The sequence below is a fragment of the Oncorhynchus tshawytscha genome, linkage group LG20, assembly GCF_018296145.1.
Source record: "Oncorhynchus tshawytscha isolate Ot180627B linkage group LG20, Otsh_v2.0, whole genome shotgun sequence".
In the NCBI taxonomy this organism is placed as follows: domain Eukaryota; kingdom Metazoa; phylum Chordata; class Actinopteri; order Salmoniformes; family Salmonidae; genus Oncorhynchus; species Oncorhynchus tshawytscha.
Window position 1 is genome coordinate 6,234,304 of NC_056448.1, and position 19,612 is coordinate 6,253,915.

At 47.7% G+C, this 19,612-nt stretch overlaps 1 protein-coding gene across 1 annotated transcript in view; it reads left to right on the plus strand.

Moving 5' to 3' along the window:
- The first annotated feature begins 291 nt into the window (after nucleotides 1–291).
- The window catches only part of LOC112219614 (mothers against decapentaplegic homolog 7), a 27,204-nt gene continuing 7,883 nt past the window's right edge, over nucleotides 292–19,612 (plus strand). The window contains exons 1-3 of the mRNA XM_024381010.2: nucleotides 292–1,861; nucleotides 2,956–3,009; nucleotides 7,719–7,790. Coding sequence (XP_024236778.1) covers nucleotides 1,393–1,861; nucleotides 2,956–3,009; nucleotides 7,719–7,790 — 595 coding nt within the window. The 5' untranslated portion in view covers nucleotides 292–1,392. The remainder of the gene's footprint in view (nucleotides 1,862–2,955; nucleotides 3,010–7,718; nucleotides 7,791–19,612) is intronic.

A 19,612-nucleotide genomic window follows, 5' to 3' on the forward strand; every position in this document is an offset into this window, starting at 1 on the left:
CCCTTATCTCTCTTTCAGAGAGGGAGAGAGAGTGTGTGTTTCATTTATATAGTAAAATAGCCATTCTAGCTCCATACCCCCCCCTCCCCACGTGATATTTTCGCCTTGTTTTTATATTTTGTTACTTTGTAACTTCTGGAAATTGAAACTTTTCCTCACCCAACGAATTCTCTGTATGTAAGCTACTTGATCTCTTGTTTGCGCAAGACAATCATTTTTTTTAAGCGACAGGGTGTCTAGACAACCACGTGACGGGGCGCGCCAATGCGCACCGGAGGACACAGCTAAGAGCACAGAGAGTCAGAGAAAGAGAGAGCGAGTGAGAGAAGGCAAGGGCACTTGAGCTATCCGAGTCATTCGCAGACCTTTTCTGACGATCGCATCACTTCTTTGTCAAACTCCACTCGCTTTATTCCTCCGACTACAGAAATTAATTCCGAAAAGTGGCTGGATTAATTTACCAAGGGATATTTAGAAGATATAGGCTGTAGGTAATTATTGTAATCAAGACTGTTCAGTATTCAATCGGAAACGCAACTACCTCTACTACTCGGGGTAGATTTCTGTCTGGCACCTCAGCGGCTCCAGTTTTGGATTTGCTCATTCGCTTTGGATCTGTTTTTGGAGGATCCCTTCCTTCTCTCGTAACGTCTAAATCTATATTGGAAGATCACATCATGTGCAGACGGTTATGATATTTAGAAGATAGGGGATAAAAAAAAACATAGACACCGGCCTTTGTTAAAGCCTTTTTGCTCTCGGATCAAGGGTTGTGTGGATTATTTTTTTTCTAACGAAAACGGGCGAGCTTCGTTTTTTTTCTCATGGATATAATACTTCTAGTATTTTACCAGGATATTTAGCCTACTGGCTCAGAATACCACAAAAAAAAATCCTACTCATAACCATACGCGCAAAGTAATGTTACAATGTTGTTCTTTATACATAGCACACTGATGGAATGGAACGAATGTAGCATTTAATGTTCACAGTAGCCTAGCTCTACATTGTAACAATTTCTCTATGCTGCTATTTTGTATTCTAGATGCTCAGCGTTCCTACATTGACATTAAGATTTATGTTTCGATATAGCTGTGTATTAGCAGTAGGCCTATTATAGTGTTATAATACCGTTAAGGTGATGGTTAATTTCTCTTTACAGAGAAGGTTACTATCACGGCAGGAGCCTTGACATTTTTTGTTGTTGTGGGGTTTAGTTTTGAGAAAATTAGACTGGCGTATGCTACAGATTTTCTTTGCTTCTCCACCTCCCAGTTTCTCCATAATAATATCTCAGGCTGCTTGTCGTTGCCTGGACTCGGATCCCGGAATCTTCATGATTTGCGGACATCATGCTCGTTTTTTAGCCGGGAAACCCTCTTTTCGTCCCGCATGTTTAGGACCAAACGAACGGGGCTCGTCCGGCGACTCTGGAGGAGCCGTGCGCCCGTCGAGGGCGACGGGGAGGCGGATACACGAACGCATGGATCCGGGGGTTGCTGTATGGGTAAATCGACGAAGGTTGCCGGGAAAACTAGCGCCGGAACGGAGGCTGAATTGAAAGCCCTGACCCACTCGATACTGAAAAAAATCAAAGAGAAACAATTAGAGGGGCTCTTGCAAGCGGTGGAGTCAAAGGGGGGTGCACGGAGCCCCTGCCTGCTCCTACCCAGCAAAGTGGACACCAAACTGGGTCAGCAGTCTTATTCCCTCCCCTTGCTGCTCTACAAAGTGTTTCGGTGGTCGGACCTCAGGCATTGCTCGGAATTAAAAAGGCTACCTTGCTGTGAATCCTATGGGAAAATTAACCCAGAACTCGTTTGCTGCAATCCTCACCACATGAGCAGGCTTTGTGAACTCGGTAAGTTAACATACACGGACCGTTAAAGCTGTTGGGTTTTTTTTTAAACCAAAAATAATAACATGAATTGGGAAAAAAACATCAGTTATTGCTAATTATATGCATGGTCTATCTGTTTCACTATTATATATTATATGTGGGCAAATTGATTGGCATGTCACTTTGCCAGACATGTTGACACAATTTACCGGTGGTGTCTATTGCAATAGCATAGGTCAGACTTGGTTGGTGTGACGTTAGAACAGTTTTATCAGCATCATCATGTCATGACCATATGGCAGAAGTCCCCTCGTTTTATTATTTATCTATCTGGGATATAATACAAATCTAGATTTGCTTTGAATGACTCCTCGCAAGTAATGCAGAGATTACAAAGGTCAATGCAATTGTAATTACATTATGTCCAGTATATTATATTATGTCATCTCTTTATTGGTTTGGCAAAGCTTGGCCAAGTTATTCTTTTTTAATTGTATTTATATATTTGTTTTTGCTTTAAAATCTACGTGGAAACGCGTATAAAGAATTTAAAAAGGCCTATATGTTTATATTATGTTTATTATACCGAATGAAAGGGCTACTACACATGTTAAATGTGGTTTCCCAAGTTTTGTCTCTTAAAAAAATCTAGTTGATTGTACTTTAATGTTTTCATGTCAGAAGTACTAGTAACAACAGGCCTATAATATAACACACGAGACCTACACAAAGTTGAACTATTTTAAATGACCTTTCACGTAGGCCTTTCATGTAGACTATCTTGTGGATTTGACAGTCAGTCTGGACCAAGTTAGTTTGCTTGCAGCCAGCCCGGCAACGATTCCGATTGGAGTGTCCTGTTCTGTTGTGAGCCAAAAGAGAGCCGTATCTCTCCACAGCCTGAGTCGGAGCCTAGTCAGATAGTCGCCTGGAGGCTGGCGCCAGACGCCCCCTGTTTATCTCTCCACCAGATATCAAGGCAGCCTTGCTGCCTGCCCTGCCTCCAACCCTCACTGCTAACACAAACAGTTTTCCAAAAGAATGCAAACTGTTATCATAAGTTTCTCTCTTCCCCTGGACCCCTTTTCTCATGCCTTCTTTCATTTCGTTTTCAGAGTCTCCCCCTCCGCCTTATTCCCGATACCCAATGGACTTTCTTAAACCACCCGGTGAGTTTTATTATTACTTCTTTTTTTATTTTTTTTAAGTCGTTTGTCAAGAATGTTTCTTGAATGTAGGCTACATATGTTGAGGTTTCTGGTTGTGTTTGTATTTTTCCAATGAGTATCCCCACTGGGCACACACTGGTTTAATCAACGTTGTTTCCACTTCATTTCTATGAACATTATAGTTACTTTCCATTTGTAGAAATGAAAAAGGCACATTATAGGCCTATAACTTATTATAGGTTTTAAACATAAGTCATTACAACAACATTATACTTTTGCCCAGTCATTTCTAAACAACGCGTTATTATGACACTAGAGAAAAGGAAGTCTCATACTAGCTCAGTCATTCACACTATTAGGTGCATTGAGTTCTGCTCTGTGTGTATGTGGAAATGCTCCTCTCTCTGTTTTGATTTATGATGGTAGTCAGACTGAGAGTGGCATGCCTGCCCGCGCCATGCAGCCCAGTGCCGATCAGGGCCCTGTAATAGAATGGCAGTTAGCCAAGGCCAGGGCCCATTCCAGACCGGCACCAGCTCTGTAGTGGCTGTCTGTCTGCACAAACTTTGGGCTGGAGGGGATGACCTAGCAGGACAGATAAACAGCATTGGCACCAGAGGACAGGGAGAGAGGAGACACACGCAGGGAGGTTACACACAAACAATCACACACACGCAAGATGCACACGCTGTGGGGGCAGCTGCAGTGAAGGGAGACAGTTTAGGGGGAGATGTGGATCACACAAGGGGAAAAGACAAAGATTTCTGGAGCCCAGTTTTATCTGTTGAATTATTCTGACTGTAGATTACAGCTGAGGGGTTGGGAGTGTCACGTGTGCGTGTGTTTGGAGCTCTTAGTGTGTGTATGCAGGCCTGTGGTTTAGCCCGAAAGCCATTTTAGAAGGAAGTGTCTGCCAAAAAAAGCGAAGTTGGTAGTTATTGAATTGCTGTGTGTGTTGCTGCTGTAGTCTATCATGGAGCTCATCCATCCCTGATATGGAATGAATCCTTACAGCTTGCTCTACTATGGTCAGGTAGATTTCATGTGTATGTTACACATTGAAATGAAACCATTAGATACGTGTTTGTCATTTAATAGATAGAGAATCAAGAGACAGTGTTGAGTTAAGCGAGGACGAGGTCGTGAGTTGAAGTGTTTTTGGCGGCGGCCGTGAGTGAGTCACTCCTTTTATGAATCAGACAGTTTTTGGGTTTCCTGCATGGCCCCGATCAGGCCGCACAGAGGGGATGTTCCAAATACTACACTATTCCCTATATTGTACACTACTTTAAACATTTTTGTTGTTGTTGTTGCACTATATAGGTAATAGGGTCCCGGGGGTAGGAAGAAATAGTTTGGGAGGCAGCTTCCTGTGAGGATGCTTGTAGGGCTCCATTAACCGTTTACTACACTTCCGCTGGTCTTTTTGGAGTGTCGCTTCTCAGTGAGTGATGTGGATGAATACGCCATGTCCCCAATGAGAGAACGACACACACACAGACACACACACACACACTCTAGTCGCTCATCTGGTTGTGGTGAGGAGGAAAGAAGAAAGAGAGACCGAGGAAAACAACAAGACAGGGAGGAAAATCCCAGGGAAACAATAGAGCAGGAAGCAGTAGAAGTTTCCCCAACAGCAGCAGCAGAGAAGGAGAAAGTGTCATTCATTGAACATAGGGAAAGAAAAGAAAGGATGTAATGTGCAGCTGCAATTCTTCGAGGGTTCAGTCTATGTTAATATAGCAGAGAGAGAGAGAGGGAAACTAAAGTGTGTGAGAGAGGACAGATATTAATAGGACAATGGAGTGGAGCGTGGCTGGGCTACGGAGGGATACACACACACATTGAGCCTAGATGTAGAGGACAGATGAGATGCCTGAAAGACAGACATGGGTATTCCCTCTGGGCCAAGGGAGCTGTCAGTCATCCAGTTCTCCCATTTTATGTAGGCTCTGACTCCTCTCCTCTTCCGTGTGCCCGCGCGCTTGTGTGTGTGTCCACTCCAGCTCTATTTAGTCCTCTGACTCCTCACCACAATTTGTTTCAACAGGCCACATTACCATGCTAACGTCTTACTGGATTACATGGTGGTCTGGTCTGCATTGCAATGTCCTGCCTCATCACGCCACAATAGGAGGACTACCACATGGCTTTTCTCCCACAGCACAATGGTGGAGAGCCACTACAGTGTGTACCTGCATATATAACACTTAGAATGAGAGGTATAGGTGTGTGTAGTATCATTTTTTTTCTCTGCCTGGCCTTGGTTGTACTTGTGTGTGTGTGTGTGTGTGTGTGTGTGTGTGTGTGTGTGTGTGTGTGTGTGTGTGTGTGTGTGTGTGTGTGTGTGTGTGTGTGAGAACGTTGACTCCACTGGGGTTAGAGGCATGATGTTGCAAGGCTTGTGTCCTTGACCAGCAGAGCCAGCCATGTACAATGAGGACAAGGATCCTCTCTAGAGATAGACAGACAGACAGTTCTCACTGGACCCAGGTAGGAGCTGGTTGGTCACGGGCCAAGTTCAATAGACTAACTGCCATATTAGAGGCACTGCAAGTCTGAGTGTGTGTGTGGACAGTTTGCCAACAGGACATAAGCAGCAGATGATCAATAGTCCGTCAACAATAAGGGCTTAGCAGTGCATTGATGATTCCAATGTCTGAAGTTTATGCTACAATCATTCGCCTATCAAAAAACAAACACGTCAAAGGGTAGTCAGCGGTGTTTCAGTGTCTGTTGCCGCATTCGTAAATCTGAACAGGAGAGTATGTGTGTGTGTGTGGGGGGGGGGAGGACAGAGAGAGAAGTTGTTTAAGGAACAGGATTCGGATGGACGTGTCAGTCTGTCTCTCCGCACTGCCAAAAAATGGGCAGTATCAAAAGCTGCCATCGTAAAACGCTAGCTGCCTGTCTCTCTTTTTGTCTCTCTCTCTCTCTGTCTCTCTCTCTCTCTCTCTGTCACTTACTTTAAATCACTCAGTTCACCTCTTTCCCACACTCTTTTTTCCAAATGTTCTGTTTCTATCTGTTTTACACCCCATCCCTGTGACTTTCTATCTACATCTCTCTCGCTCTTCCACCCCCCCCTCCATCTTTCTCTCTCAGTAGGTCTTCCAGGTTTTGGGTCTGGACTAGCTCCACCTCAGCCCCGGGTACTGTGGTGAACCGTGCCCAGGAAACCAGGCCTGCCTCATTGGACAGCCATGAAAGAGAGGCAGGCTGCTTGACCGTGGCCCTGTATCTCGTTAGGTTGACCACAGTACCGTTTTGACAGAGTCTTTTTGGATCCTATGGAGGCTGAGACACAGTCCACAAATCGGAACAGATTCATTACTGACTCGCACAGACCGTTGCGTCAGTAGTCGTCTTATAGACAAATAATAACGTGGAATAGAAAAGTTATTACACTACGTAGAGGAGCTATAAACACTACATAAAAAGTGTAATACCCATCTCCCTTGCTGCTACATCTCCTGTTGGGGTTGATCGTAGCAGTAACGGGGGGACCAAGGAGGAGAGGAGAGGGAGCCAGAGTTTCCTCTGTTGGCTAGTATGCCATTAAGAAAATGCGCTATACACAGTTTTCAAGGCTGGGGCTATTTCCTGTTTCCTTCATTGTTTTGGGTTTTGATGGAGTGTATCCTGCTAACCTGTATACTCCTATTAGAGACTTGGTCTGGCAGTGTCCTAAATAGCACCCTATTCCCAAATGTAGTGCATTATTGACCAGGGCCCGTAGGGAGTCCCATAGGGCTCTGGTCAAAGGTAGTGCACTATCCAGTGGATAGGGTGCCATTTTGGGCCACAACCAGGCTTTGATGAAGTAGTGCATGTTTTTCAAGTCAACGCCTCTTTCCCTCCAGGCATTTATTTATTCTGGGCCTCTTAGAAAGTTTGAGGGAAAAAGGAAAATGTGATTGTGTTGTGGAGGAGTGGTTGGTTTTTACGGGGTTGGGACTGGGAGAAGGAACAGAGCAGGGGCGCTGCTGTATGTTTTAAGTGCTGTGTGTGTGTGTGTCGAGACCTGCCAGAGCCTGTCGTCAGAGCCACTGCCAGCCCCCCCTCCCTCTCTCTGCTCCAACATGGCCGCTCTAGTTGTCTCTCTGAGTGAAGACTGCAGAGGATTATGGGATTAGTGGTGGCTAGTGTTGAAGGCCGTCACAGGGCAGGCCTCCCGCTTTAGTAGTCACTTCTATTCATATCTGGTGAAGGGCTGCTAAGACTTGATGTGTCTCTGAGATATCGCCTACTTTAGTGATGTTACTATCCGGCTAACTAGCATGCTAAGAATCTGATCGCTTTTGTTTTGCGTCATATTATTTTGCTATCAAATGTTCCGTCTGAAATACTGTACAATTACAAAGCTACAGACTACAAACAAATATGTATCTACTACTGGTGCGGGGGTCATTTCACCAGAAAGAAGTGCAGTGAGTTCGTAGGAGTGAGCTGTGTGTGTGTGTGTGGATCTGTGAGGTTATTAGTAGGGCTCCTGGCTAGCTGTCTGAACTGACTGAGTGACTCCCAGAGTTCAGTGGTCCAGTGTCTTCATTAGGCATTGATTTCACTGTGTGATTGACAGCTTCTCACAGCTGCTCTCTCTGCTCACACTGTGGTTGATCTCTCATTCTAACACACACACACTTTTCTCTCTCTCTCTCTCTCTCTCTCTCTCTCTATCTCTCTGTCCTTCTCTCTTCGTTCAGATTCACTAGACTCGGGGCCTTCATCCACTGAGACTGGAGGAACTACCTACTCGGCCCCCGTGGGGCTCTCAGGTAAGACGCAAGCCCGTTGGTTTTTATTTTTCTCTTTCTTTCTTTCTCCCTCCCATCCTCCCATCCTCCCTCTCTCGCTCTGTCATGATGCAGTGGCTCGTTGGAGGGGCCCCTACTTCCCCTCCTCGCTGTAATGAAAGAAGGGAGGCGTGTTTCAAGAGATCCAATCCACACAAATTCCTCCCGGCTCTTTGAACAAGCGTTCTTCTCTGTTCCTCCTTTCATTTTCCCTCATGCTGTTTTGTTTAATGTAATCCAAATAGAAAAAAAAACTCTGTTTGCTTTAGAGAGCGCTGTATAGTGTGTGCGTGTGTTTGCACTCTTCTTGATTTTGCCTGGGATGGGGATCTGAGCTGAGATGTTACGTTGTGTGTGTGTGTGTGTGTGTGTGTGTGTGTGTGTGTATACATTTTGTGAGGCGATAATCGTGTCATCAGTGGATGACAAGGGGCCACAGCATCTAAAGATGGATGAAGCCCGGTCATTACTATACCCTCCATGGGAACATGAGCACAGACATGCAAGCTGCTTAAAGGGTTGGTTAAGGTTGGCTGGTCATGGGGTTGAGTCCACGTTATTCTGAACACAATGCACTCAGTTAGCAGGGAGGGGTCTGCTACCCTTATTAACCTGTGCTACTGCTCTCTGTCTTTCTGTCTCTCTCTCTGTCTCACTCTGTCCCTCTGGTAGTAATATATTCTGTACCTGAGGGAGGGAGGTGTTTTTGGACGGCCTCTTAAGTCTTACATTTTCTCCCATAATCCTGTAGGCTGTACCACCTTTCTCACGTCTCTCTCCACCCCCCACCCAGAGGCAAGCGGATAACATAGTGTTTATGAGGTGGAGGGTGGGTGGGGGGTGGAAGAAAGAGGGGGGAATGAAGAATTCACTCCTCCAGCCTAGCTGTGCTTTCTCTCTCTCTCTCTCTCTCTCTCTCTCTCTCTCTCTCTCTCTCTCTCTCTCTCTCTCTCTCTCTCTCTTTATCTCTCTTTATCTCTCTATCCTCTCTCTCTCTCTCTCTCGTTCAGATGTTTCTCATTACAGAGACTTTAAAGGCTTTTCATGTCAGTTGGTTGGGGTGCTTAGCTCGCTCACTGCGTATTTTTTCCCCTCCTTTGTTTAGGAGAGGAGCTGGTGTTGGCTTTGAGGGACGGAGGGGGAGGGTCAGCAGTCTCCAGATAGGGGCTTTTTAGATTGGGGACTTAGATTGTAAGCTGGGCTGGCTGTCTGGCTGAGTGTATAAACACAGAGAAAACAAAGCCCCCTGAAACAGAAAAGCGCAGCTCTCTGTCTCTCTGTTGTGGAGAGGTTTTTAGCCTGTTTCTTAGAACCCCAGTGTACACTGTGAAATCCTAGACTGGAGTCTAACTAGCTAATCCCCTCTCCTCCTCCCCCTCCTCTTCTCCTCCCTCAGGCATGTACCCCTCCCCTGTTTTCCTTCCTGGCTGAGCCAAGGCAGGGCGGCCAGCCCTAGTGAATGGGGCTCAGTGAGGGGAGGGAAGGGGGGCGGCAGGGAGGGAGTGAGGGAGGAAAGGGCCTGGGTGCCTGGAGCCAAGGATTTGATTTCTCTGGCAAGGGAAGAAAACTGTGCTCCCCCCGGGGCTCTCACAAAAGAAACATGCCCCTCCCGGAGGCTCCATGTTGACCTTTTAATTCACTCACTTTGCCCTTTTTATGTTGCTACCCAGACGTATTTACAGAAGAAGAGAGGGAGGGAGGGATGATGGAGATGGTGCTGCTTTTTATGTTGCTACCCAGACATATTTACAGAAGAAGAGAGAGAGGGAGGGAGGGATGATGGAGATGGTGCTGCTTTTTATGTTGCTACCCAGACATATTTACAGAAGAAGAGAGGGAGGGAGGGATGATGGAGATGGTGCTGCTTTTTATGTTGCTACCCAGACGTATTTACAGAAGAAGAGAGAGAGGGAGGGATGATGGAGATGGTGCTGCTTTTTATGTTGCTACCCAGACGTATTTACAGAAGAAGAGAGAGAGGGAGGGAGGGATGATGGAGATGGTGCTGCTTTTTATGTTGCTACCCAGACATATTTACAGAAGAAGAGAGGGAGGGAGGGATGATGGAGATGGTGCTGCTTTTTATGTTGCTACCCAGATGTATTTACAGAAGAAGAGTGGGAGGGAGGGATGATGGAGATGGTGCTGCTTTTTATGTTGCTACCCAGACATATTTACAGAAGAAGAGAGAGAGGGAGGGATGATGGAGATGGTGCTGCTTTTATGTTGCTACCCAGATGTATTTACAGAAGAAGAGTGGGAGGGAGGGATGATGGAGATGGTGCTGCTTTTTATGTTGCTACCCAGATGTATTTACAGAAGAAGAGAGGGAGGGAGGGATGATGGAGATGGTGCTGCTTTTTATGTTGCTACCCAGATGTATTTACAGAAGAAGAGAGGGAGGGAGGGATGATGGAGATGGTGCTGCTTTTTATGTTGCTACCCAGATGTATTTACAGAAGAAGAGAGGGAGGGAGGGATGATGGAGATGGTGCTGCTTTTTATGTTGCTACCCAGACGTATTTACAGAAGAAGAGAGGGAGGGAGGGATGATGGAGATGGTGCTGCTTTTTATGTTGCTACCCAGATGTATTTACAGAAGAAGAGAGGGAGGGAGGGATGATGGAGATGGTGCTGCTTTTTATGTTGCTACCCAGATGTATTTACAGAAGAAGAGAGGGAGGGAGGGATGATGGAGATGGTGCTGCTTTTTATGTTGCTACCCAGACGTATTTACAGAAGAAGAGAGGGAGGGAGGAGGATGGTACTGCTGTTACACACACATACAGTACACAGCCTATTGAAATTGGAATATGAAATTCAATGAAGATTACCTCAGCCTAAGAAACTCACACATTGAGCTTTTATATTCCTAAATAAAAAACACAAAATAACCGTGCAACCATCTGCAGTTAATGTTCTAGATATTGACAAAATATTTGTGAACTGAACAATATTTTGGCAGCACACAACCGTAAATTAAATACTTGGAAGAAATCACTTGAGGCTCCCGAGTGGCGCAGCGGTCTAAGGCACTGCATCTCAGTGCTAGAGGCGTCACTACAGCCACCCTGGTTCGAATTCAGGCTGTTTTACAATCGGACGTGATTGGGGGTCCCATAGGGTGGCGCATAATTGGCCCAGCGTCGTCCGGGTTTGGCCGGTCTAGGCAGTCATTGTAAATAAGGATTTGTTCTTTAACTGGCCTAGTTAAGTAAAGGTTAAATCAAATATAAAGCGAACAAAGAGAGAGAGAAAAACTATGGGGGATAAAGAGCAATAGCAAATCCTCTCTCTGTCTTTCTCTCTCCACCTTTGTGGTCTGGTTGGCTCAGGATGGTGAGACAGACTAGTGCTCTGCTATAGATTATCTAGTGGGAGGAAGACACGCTAGTTACTGTGGAGCTGGTCTGCACTGGTTAGGAATATATTCTGGTGGGAGGCCCCTAGCCCCAGACTCGTCCCTGTCCCTAACCTCAGGCTTTCTGTTGTCCTGGAAAGCAGGGTTATTAAGGAGTTAACCTCAATGTGACAGTGACAAGCACAAATGCAAACTAGGCTGCCTGCCAGACTAGGAACATTAAAGCCTCCTCTAGCACGTCATCTGAGTGGAGCAGAGGGAGGCGAGCCAGGGATGGCCGGAGAGACTGGCAGTGGGCCGGGGCTGGTCCCAGGATTGGGCCGGAGGCTAGGACAGAGGGTCACGAGTCCCGGATGGACAGAGACCAGAATTTAGCCATAGTAGTGGGTCTGTTCTTTTGTATCTGTTGGCCCCTGTCTCTCTGCTCCAGTTCCTCCTCCTCCTACTCATGGTTCTTCTCCTGGCACCGACAGGTCCCCTACCCCAGGCAGGGTGGGCTTTGTGTTTCATGGCTGAAGTGTTTAAAATATTAGTTTGGGGATGTGGATGCGGACCTTGGTGGGGAGGGGGTATAGTAATCAATCAAATGTTTTTATCAAACCCCTTTTACATCAGCAGATGTCACAAAGTGCTACATAGTATAGTAATGGCATAGCGACTATTGGTGATTCGTAGTGTGTACATTGGGGTGGGCGCCAAGCATCGGGAAACAGAAGAGGTGTAGACTGTGAGGTGGGGGTGAGGAAAGGATTAGGTGTTGTATGTACTGTATCTCCTGTGGGTGGGGGGGGTGGACACAGTCAGGTCACACGGGGGCAAGCTGTTCTATCTCCTGTCCTTGGTGCACTGCACGGGAGGAGTGCTGGGGGGGGCATATGACTTTGTCTGTGGGCGACAGGGTCGGAGGGGTGTTGTATCTCCTCTATATTCTATGGGTTTGTGTCGTGAGTGGCTGGGACTCTGTGCGTGTGAGTAGTGGTGGGGGTCGGGTTCAAAGCCGGAGGTGGCATGCCTGGCTGGTGCCGGCTAGGAATGACCCCGGAGTGCCTGTTGTAACCTGATCCTTCTGGCTCACTGCTCTGCTGTGGTGGCGCTGAGCTGACAGGCGTGTGTGTGTGTGTGTGTGTGTGTGTGTGTGTGTGTGTGTGCGTGCGTGCGTGCGTGCGTGCGTGTGCCCGTGCGTGAGACATACCACGGCCTTGGCCGTCAGACGTTGGGATAGAATGACCCACACAGGGACATTGGCTGGCTGGCTGGCTGACAGGACGCACACACACACACACTGGATGTCAGCCTACTGTCACACAGGCGCTAGCCTAGCTTCCTCTTCTCAGCAAGTTAAATTTAGGTTGAAGTACATTATTAAACTGTTAGCTAGCGAACCCAGCCTCTAGCCCCTCTGAACTGGCTATTAGCCGCTTAACATAAGGAATAGGCCCGGTGACTCTGGTAACATTTTAATGGGGTTTCTTCTTCCCACCGTCAAGTTGACTGCGGAGATCAGTGAGACCAGGCTGTCGGAGCCTGTCTCTTGGTACTATGTTAGTACTTGGTGTTACGGTACTAAAGTATAAAAACCTATTCAGTCTGTACCTTTTCTCTTTCCGTCTTGCCTTCAATGTTTAAGTCTTACAGCCTATACCTCGCCCCTCTCAGTCCTTTCACCCTGTGCCACATTCTCAGTCTCTGCGTTGTCAGCTAGCTCCTTGTTGTCCCCAGGCCCCACTCTGAGAGGCGAGGTGGTGGAGGTGAACCTCTCCAGAGAACAGCTACAACAGAGCAGCCACAGTCTACAGTCCCCCGTTAGTTACATTCCTGTCTTGTTTGGGTTAACAGAGAAGGAAAGGGCAGGCAGTCACAGGAAATGACCTCATGTGTTTGAGGAAAAGGCAATGAACAGGGAGGGAGATGAGGGTGGCCTCCTCTGAATGGAAAGCAAACATTGAAGACAGTCAAGTCAGTAAAACGATAGAGAGAGAGAGAGTTAGGCTGAACAGAACACCCAGTTCGTCACAGTTTAGAGAGATCCCTGATTAATCAAATGGCCAAACATCTTGACTTCAACCTTCTCTAGCTTTTCAGTTCAATCCCCAAACTTATTTTATTTCTCTCCTTTGTTTTTCTTACTTGCAGAGAGGGGAAAAGGCAGGGTCAAAGGAGAAGCAGTTCTTTCTCTCTCTGTAATTTCAAAACAGCCCTCTCCTCTGTGTTTGCGTCCCAAATGGCACCCTATTCCCTGTATAGTGCACTACTTTGACTGCGTGGATCTCTGGTCAAAAGTAGTGCACTATACAGGGAATAGGTTGCCATTTGGAAGGCGATCTGTGTGTTTCTCAGTTGACTGAGCTGCGCTGAGCGAGGAACTTTCATTACTTTCCACTTCCTCTCCAAGAGCTGCGGCCAAGGAGTTCTCTTGGCGGGCAGGGAGTTAATTTGGTTCTGGCCGTCCACGGTTCCCCACCCACTGTCATTATGGTGCATGAATCTGAAAAACTGTGAGAGGGGGAGGATTGAAGAGGAAAACCAGTCCAGTTGTTCAGGCTCTCTACACATTAGTAGTAAATGCCCAGGCTCAGGCTCCCAGGAAATCACACAAACCCACCCTGTGACTGTTCTGTAAGGCTCCTATCCCCACCTCCAACCCTAACCTCAACTGTATGTATTTTCCTCAACGTTTCCACCCCCAGTTCAGTCAGATTCCTTTGCTCTAGGCTTGAGGGGTGCCGAACAGTTGACAAGAGTTCTACCTCTGGCCAGGCAGAGGCCCTGCCTTTAGTTGTGTGTGAGTTCTTCCCGGGTAGAGAGTTCTACCTCTGGCCAGGCAGAGGCCCTGCCTTTAGTTGTGTGTGAGTTCTTCCCGGGTAGAGAGTTCTACCTCTGGCCAGGCAGAAGCCCTGCCTTTAGTTGTGTGTGAGTTCTTCCCGGGTAGAGAGTTCTACCTCTGGCCAGGCAGAGGCCCTGCCTTTAGTTGTGTGTGAGTTCTTCCCGGGTAGAGAGTTCTACCTCTGGCCAGGCAGAAGCCCTGCCTTTAGTTGTGTGTGAGTTCTTCCCGGGTAGAGAGTTCTACCTCTGGCCAGGCAGAGGCCCTGCCTTTAGTTGTGTGTGAGTTCTTCCCGGGTAGAGAGTTCTACCTCTGGCCAGGCAGAGGCCCTGCCTTTAGTTGTGTGTGAGTTCTTCCCGGGTAGAGAGTTCTGGCCAGGCAGAGGCCCTGCCTTTAGTTGTGTGTGAGTTCTTCCTGGGTAGAGAGTTCTACCTCTGGCCAGGCAGAGGCCCTGCCTTTAGTTGTGTGTGAGTTCTTCCCGGGTAGAGAGTTCTACCTCTGGCCAGGCAGAGGCCCTGCCTTTAGTTGTGTGTGAGTTCTTCCCGGGTAGAGAGTTCTACCTCTGGCCAGGCAGAGGCCCTGCCTTTAGTTGTGTGTGAGTTCTTCCTGGGTAGAGTTTTTCGCTGGGGTGTTTCTTTTTTCGGTTGTACCTTTGGGCAGGCAGAGAAGAGTGAAAGGTTAGGGTGGGACTTGGTTATGTAGCTGTGTGGTGTTCTGAGAGAGAGAGTTGGTGGGAGGCCGGCAGGGAACAAGGTGGCCATTGTTTGGCCTCAGCGGCTCGAAGGCAGCGGCTTTTCACATAACTCATTATATGGAGATGATCAAAAGGGAGAGGGGAACATTCCTTCTCCCTGGTGTGTTTTCTCACCACCGCCAGTCCCCTAGCCACAAAGAGAGAGGTGGAGGGAGAGCGAGGTAGAGGGAGAGATTTCTGTGCAACGTGCTCTCTCTCCTCTTTCTGCTATTTCCAACCACAGCCAGCCAGACCATTCATGTGTAATCCGTCAGCAAAGCTGGTTGGTTACAGCAGAGGTCTGGGTACCGGCACCCATGCCTGCCTGCATGGCAGACAGTACGGTCTCTGTCCCATCCACATACCTATGCCCAGGTCTCTAGGAAGTGGCTGTGGTTCAGGGGAACTCATAGATCTGCCCTAACCCTAAACCACATAAATGTACCACGGATAGTATTTAATAATCAGTTATGCTTTTAAAACATCAACAAATAGTTTTTAGTGCCCAACTGGCCTGACTGGTTGCCTGGCAGGCAGCACTATGGTCGTTGCCGTGGCAGTGTAGCCTGGCGCCGGTTTGGTTCCCACGGAGATCCCTGACATCCTGATGTAGAACAATGCTGCCGGTTGTTCTGTCTGTGTCGCTCCGGCCTCAGCGGTGTCAGAGGGACAGGGTTCTAGTCAAGCCCTGCTCTGGGCATGTCTGTGGTGGGGTGAAGGACCCATGATGATATCATCATTCCTGCCTGCATGCCCAGCACCGTCTCCTTCTCCACCCTGCAGTGTTTGTTTACTCTGTCGCTCAGGGACGTCTAGGCCGGGGGGGCAAGAGGGTTCCACCTCCCTCCCTCACAAATGATGTAGTGTTGGAATAATAAATCAGTTAGCCAGCCTGGGCCGGGGTAGGAAGGGCAGGGCAGGGGTATTGTGACTGAGGCCGGGCGGTGGGTTTGTCGTCGTTCCCCTCCCCGCGTGGTGGAAGTAGAAATAATTGTTACAGAGAGACGGGTCTGGTTAGAGAGCAAGGCTCTGGCATGGGGAAGGCTGCACATCCTGAATATAGTTCTGACGAATACTAGTTTGACTGACAGCGCTGGCCCAGCATGGGACTGGATACACGGAGCAGGTTTGGGGTCAATTTCAATCTAGTCAATTCCTGAATTGACTGGATTGAAATGAAATTGACCCCAAACCTGCTCCATGTATCCAGTCCCATGCTGGGCCAGCGCTGAAATTCCTGTGATCCTCACATAAGTGACCTCTGGGTTGGCCTGTGGAGTAATGATAAAAGCAGGGCTCTATAGTTCCCTCTCTGAGAAGATGTGTCCCTGTGGTTGCCGGGTGCTAGTTATTTTTGATTTATTGTACGCATTTGTTCAGATTTATAAATAAGTTAGAAACACTAGCTGCATGCCCCCCTTTGTGTATGTGCAGCCACTCATGTCCCCTTCCTGCGAATTGGGCTCGTATGTCTGTATGGACAGACTTCCTGGACTGGAGGAAAGAGCTGCTGACATCTTCCCTGTTATGTAATACTTCTTCCCTAATTAGACGTTTCCCCCTTCATTGATTGGCACCCTATGGGAACAGGACAGGGCCTAGCAAACAAATCAACACTGTCACGCACTCTCTCTCTCTCTCTCTTTCCCCCATTTCTCCTTTCCTCTTTCTCTCTCTCTCTCTCTCTCTCTCTCTCCTCTCTCTCTCCTCTCTCTCTCTCTCTCTCTCTCTCTCTCTCTCTCTCTCTCTCTCTCTCTCTCTCTCTCTCTCTCTCTCTCTCTCTCTCTCTCTCTCTCTCTCTCTTCTCTCTCTCTCTCTCTCTCTCTCTCTCTCTCTCTCTCTCTCTCTCTCTCTCTCTCTCCTCTCTCTCTCTCTCTCTCTCTCAAGAACATCATACTAGTGCCGATGTCACTCTGACACTCATGTCCTCTCTCTCTCCCCAGCCCTAGGTCAGTAGAGCCAGTCCTCTCCTTCGCTCCTCTCCTCCTCTGTTGTGTTTAGACTGGCTGGAGTTTACCTTGGCTAATTGCTGGGGAGGGAATGCCTCTTGTGATTTTGCTGCTGTCAGAGGGGCTGATGCCTCAGGAAAAAGATAACATTTATAGAAGGGTAATAACTCTTCATGCCCCACCCTGGAGCCGCTCGAGAGCTTCCACAGAGTGTCTGTGTGTGTGTGTGTGTGTGTGTGTGTGTGTGTGTGTGTGTGTGTGTGTGTGTGTGTGCGCGTGTGTCTGTGTGTATGCGTGTGTGTGTTTGGCCTGTCTTCTGGCCTGTGAGTGTGAGAACCGTATTCTTCCTGGATCTAGCCGAGCCTCTGAATTATTATTATTAAGTTATGGTCCTATAATTATGTCAGCCGGCTAGCTGGGCCATTTGTTCCAGTGACTGTACTGTACTGACGGGACTCCACCGCTCAAGCACCAAATGTCTCCTATAGTCAGGATAGTTGATCACTTGTGTATTGTGGCGATAAATTGTTTTGTATATTTGCACAAGACACAGAACAAAGCCAACATTATAAGAACTATATGACCTAAAAAGGTTACTTGTGGTGTGTGTGTGTGTTTGTGTGTGTGTGTGTGCTCAGAAATCGATACGTACCAGTCTACTAGATCGGTTTAAGATTGGCAAAGTTTGCAGCCTGTCCTTTCGTTAAAGTCAGTTCAGCTGTCGTCAAAAAGAGGAAGAGACAGACGAGGCGATGCAACAGAAAAGAAGAGAACACAGAAATGAATGTATTGTCATGACCTGTGACCCCTGGAATAGACTTGCCCCAGGCGGAGCAGGGTGTTGAGACTATGACTGCCTGCCTGAAAGACAAAGACGCCTCCCCCCGCTGTGTCGAGAGAGAGAGAGAGAGAGAGAGAGAAAAGGGTGCCTGAAAAGCCAAGCTAAACAAGAACTCATTCTCAGGTGTCTTCTCTGTCTTTACCTAACTGTACTCACAGTTGAAGGTTAAACAGCAAGTGAATAAAAAATTACAAAATGATTCTTCTGTGCGTCTCTGGTGGTATTTGGAGAGTATGGACTCGTGGTAATGGCTAGAGCGAAATCAGTAGGGTGGTATCAAATGTATCAAACACGCGGTTTTCCGCATGGTTCATTCCATTCACTCCCATTTCTGCCATTATTATGAGCCGTCCTCCCCTCACCAGCCCCCCGTGGCGTGTGTATGTTTGTATACGCCTCAAATCAAATTGTATTTGTCACATGCTTCGTAAACAACAGGTGTAGACTGACAGTGAAATGATTACTTTACGGCCCTTCCCACCAATGCAGAGAGAAAGAAATGGAAATAATTGAAAAATAATAACATGAGGAATAAATACACAATGAGTAGAGATAACTTTGCTATATATACAGGGTACCCGTATCGAGTCGGTGTGTGTGTACGCCTCAGGTGTTTGTCTGCATGCACGCGTGCGTGTCTCACAGTGCGCGTGTTTGTGTAGACACCCAGAAATAGTAATGATCGGAGTGTGGAGTCAGACAGAATTAATCATTCACTTTTCCAGTCTGCTATGCTCGCTGTCTCCAGTCTCTCTCTCCCTCCTCCCCCTCCCCACTCTCTCTTCCCCTCATCTCTTCATCCGCTGCCCAAACGTCTCAGCTACAGCTGGCTACCGTGGACTGTAAAGCAAGGAGCAATTAGAAGGGTAATCCACAGGGGGTGGGGGGTTGAAGAGGGCCCGTCTTCTTCCCTGTGGAATGGAGCTGGATGTTACACATTGTTGGAGGACTGAAGGAACATGCTTCTTTCAAAGTTGTGAAAGAGAGAGCTTCCTTTTCTGCAGTCTCATTGGTGATATAGACCTGTATGCCATTACTACTAGCTTGTGAGCTTGTGGTTTTGTGAAGATTGATGGTTTAAACCAGGCTCAAACAACTCCATTACCTAGCCTGAGTATGTATTGACATTATTCCAGACCATCTACCTGAGTCTATAAGAACAAGGGCTGGCTCAGAAAACAGGCCAAACAAAGAGCCCCGGAGCAGATGGCAGCAGCCTAGTAATTATCATGTAGATAGGAGGGGACTAGAGACAGCCACACAAGTATTTGTCTGTGTCCCAAATGGCACCCTACTCCCTATACAGTGCACTACTTTACCATATAGGTAATAGGGTGTCCTTTGGGACCCACACTTCGTCTTTCAGAGTGTATCGTTTATTTTGGTTGGAGTGTGGAGTGGTGGGGTAGAAGAGGAGGGGGTAACGTGCCCTGCTCCTCTCTGTTCCACTCTGTACCCTTCAGACCGACCCCGTTTGAAATGACGCCAGCCTACGACAACAAAAACAGCATGCACAGAGAGAGGGGGAGATAAAATGTTAAAAAGGAGAGAGCTGTACTCTGCTCTACTGCAGTAGGAGGGAAGAAGAAAGCAGAGAGAGAGAGAGAGAGAGGTAGAGAGAGAACAAGAGGGAGGGAGAGTAAGTGGAAACAGTGCTCTGGTGTTGGCGGGGTTTGGAATGTCCCTCCTGGGCCCAGAGCAGAGCAGAGAAAGGCAGAGCAGAGCCTGTCTGGAAGAAGGAGGGAGACAGAGAGAAGGAAGAAGGAGGGCTGCCACCGGCCGGAGCTCAGGGCTGTAATTCATCTGCAACTCTGTGGTCATGCTGACGGCAGGCCCTCTCTGACTCTCTCCCTGTGTGTGTGTTTGTTTTCCTGCCTGCCTGTCTGCCTCCCCTCTGGAGAGGAAAACCCCTGGCTGTGCATACATATAGACGGCACTACAGCCACTGTGTCACAGCGCCTGACAAACGGACAGTCAGGGGAATTAGACATAGTCTGCATATATGCAACACGGGGAAACAACCACAGGCCCATGGGAGAGAGAGAAAGAAGAGAGAGAAAGAAGGCTGAGGCCCTCAGCATTCTTTCTCACACACACAC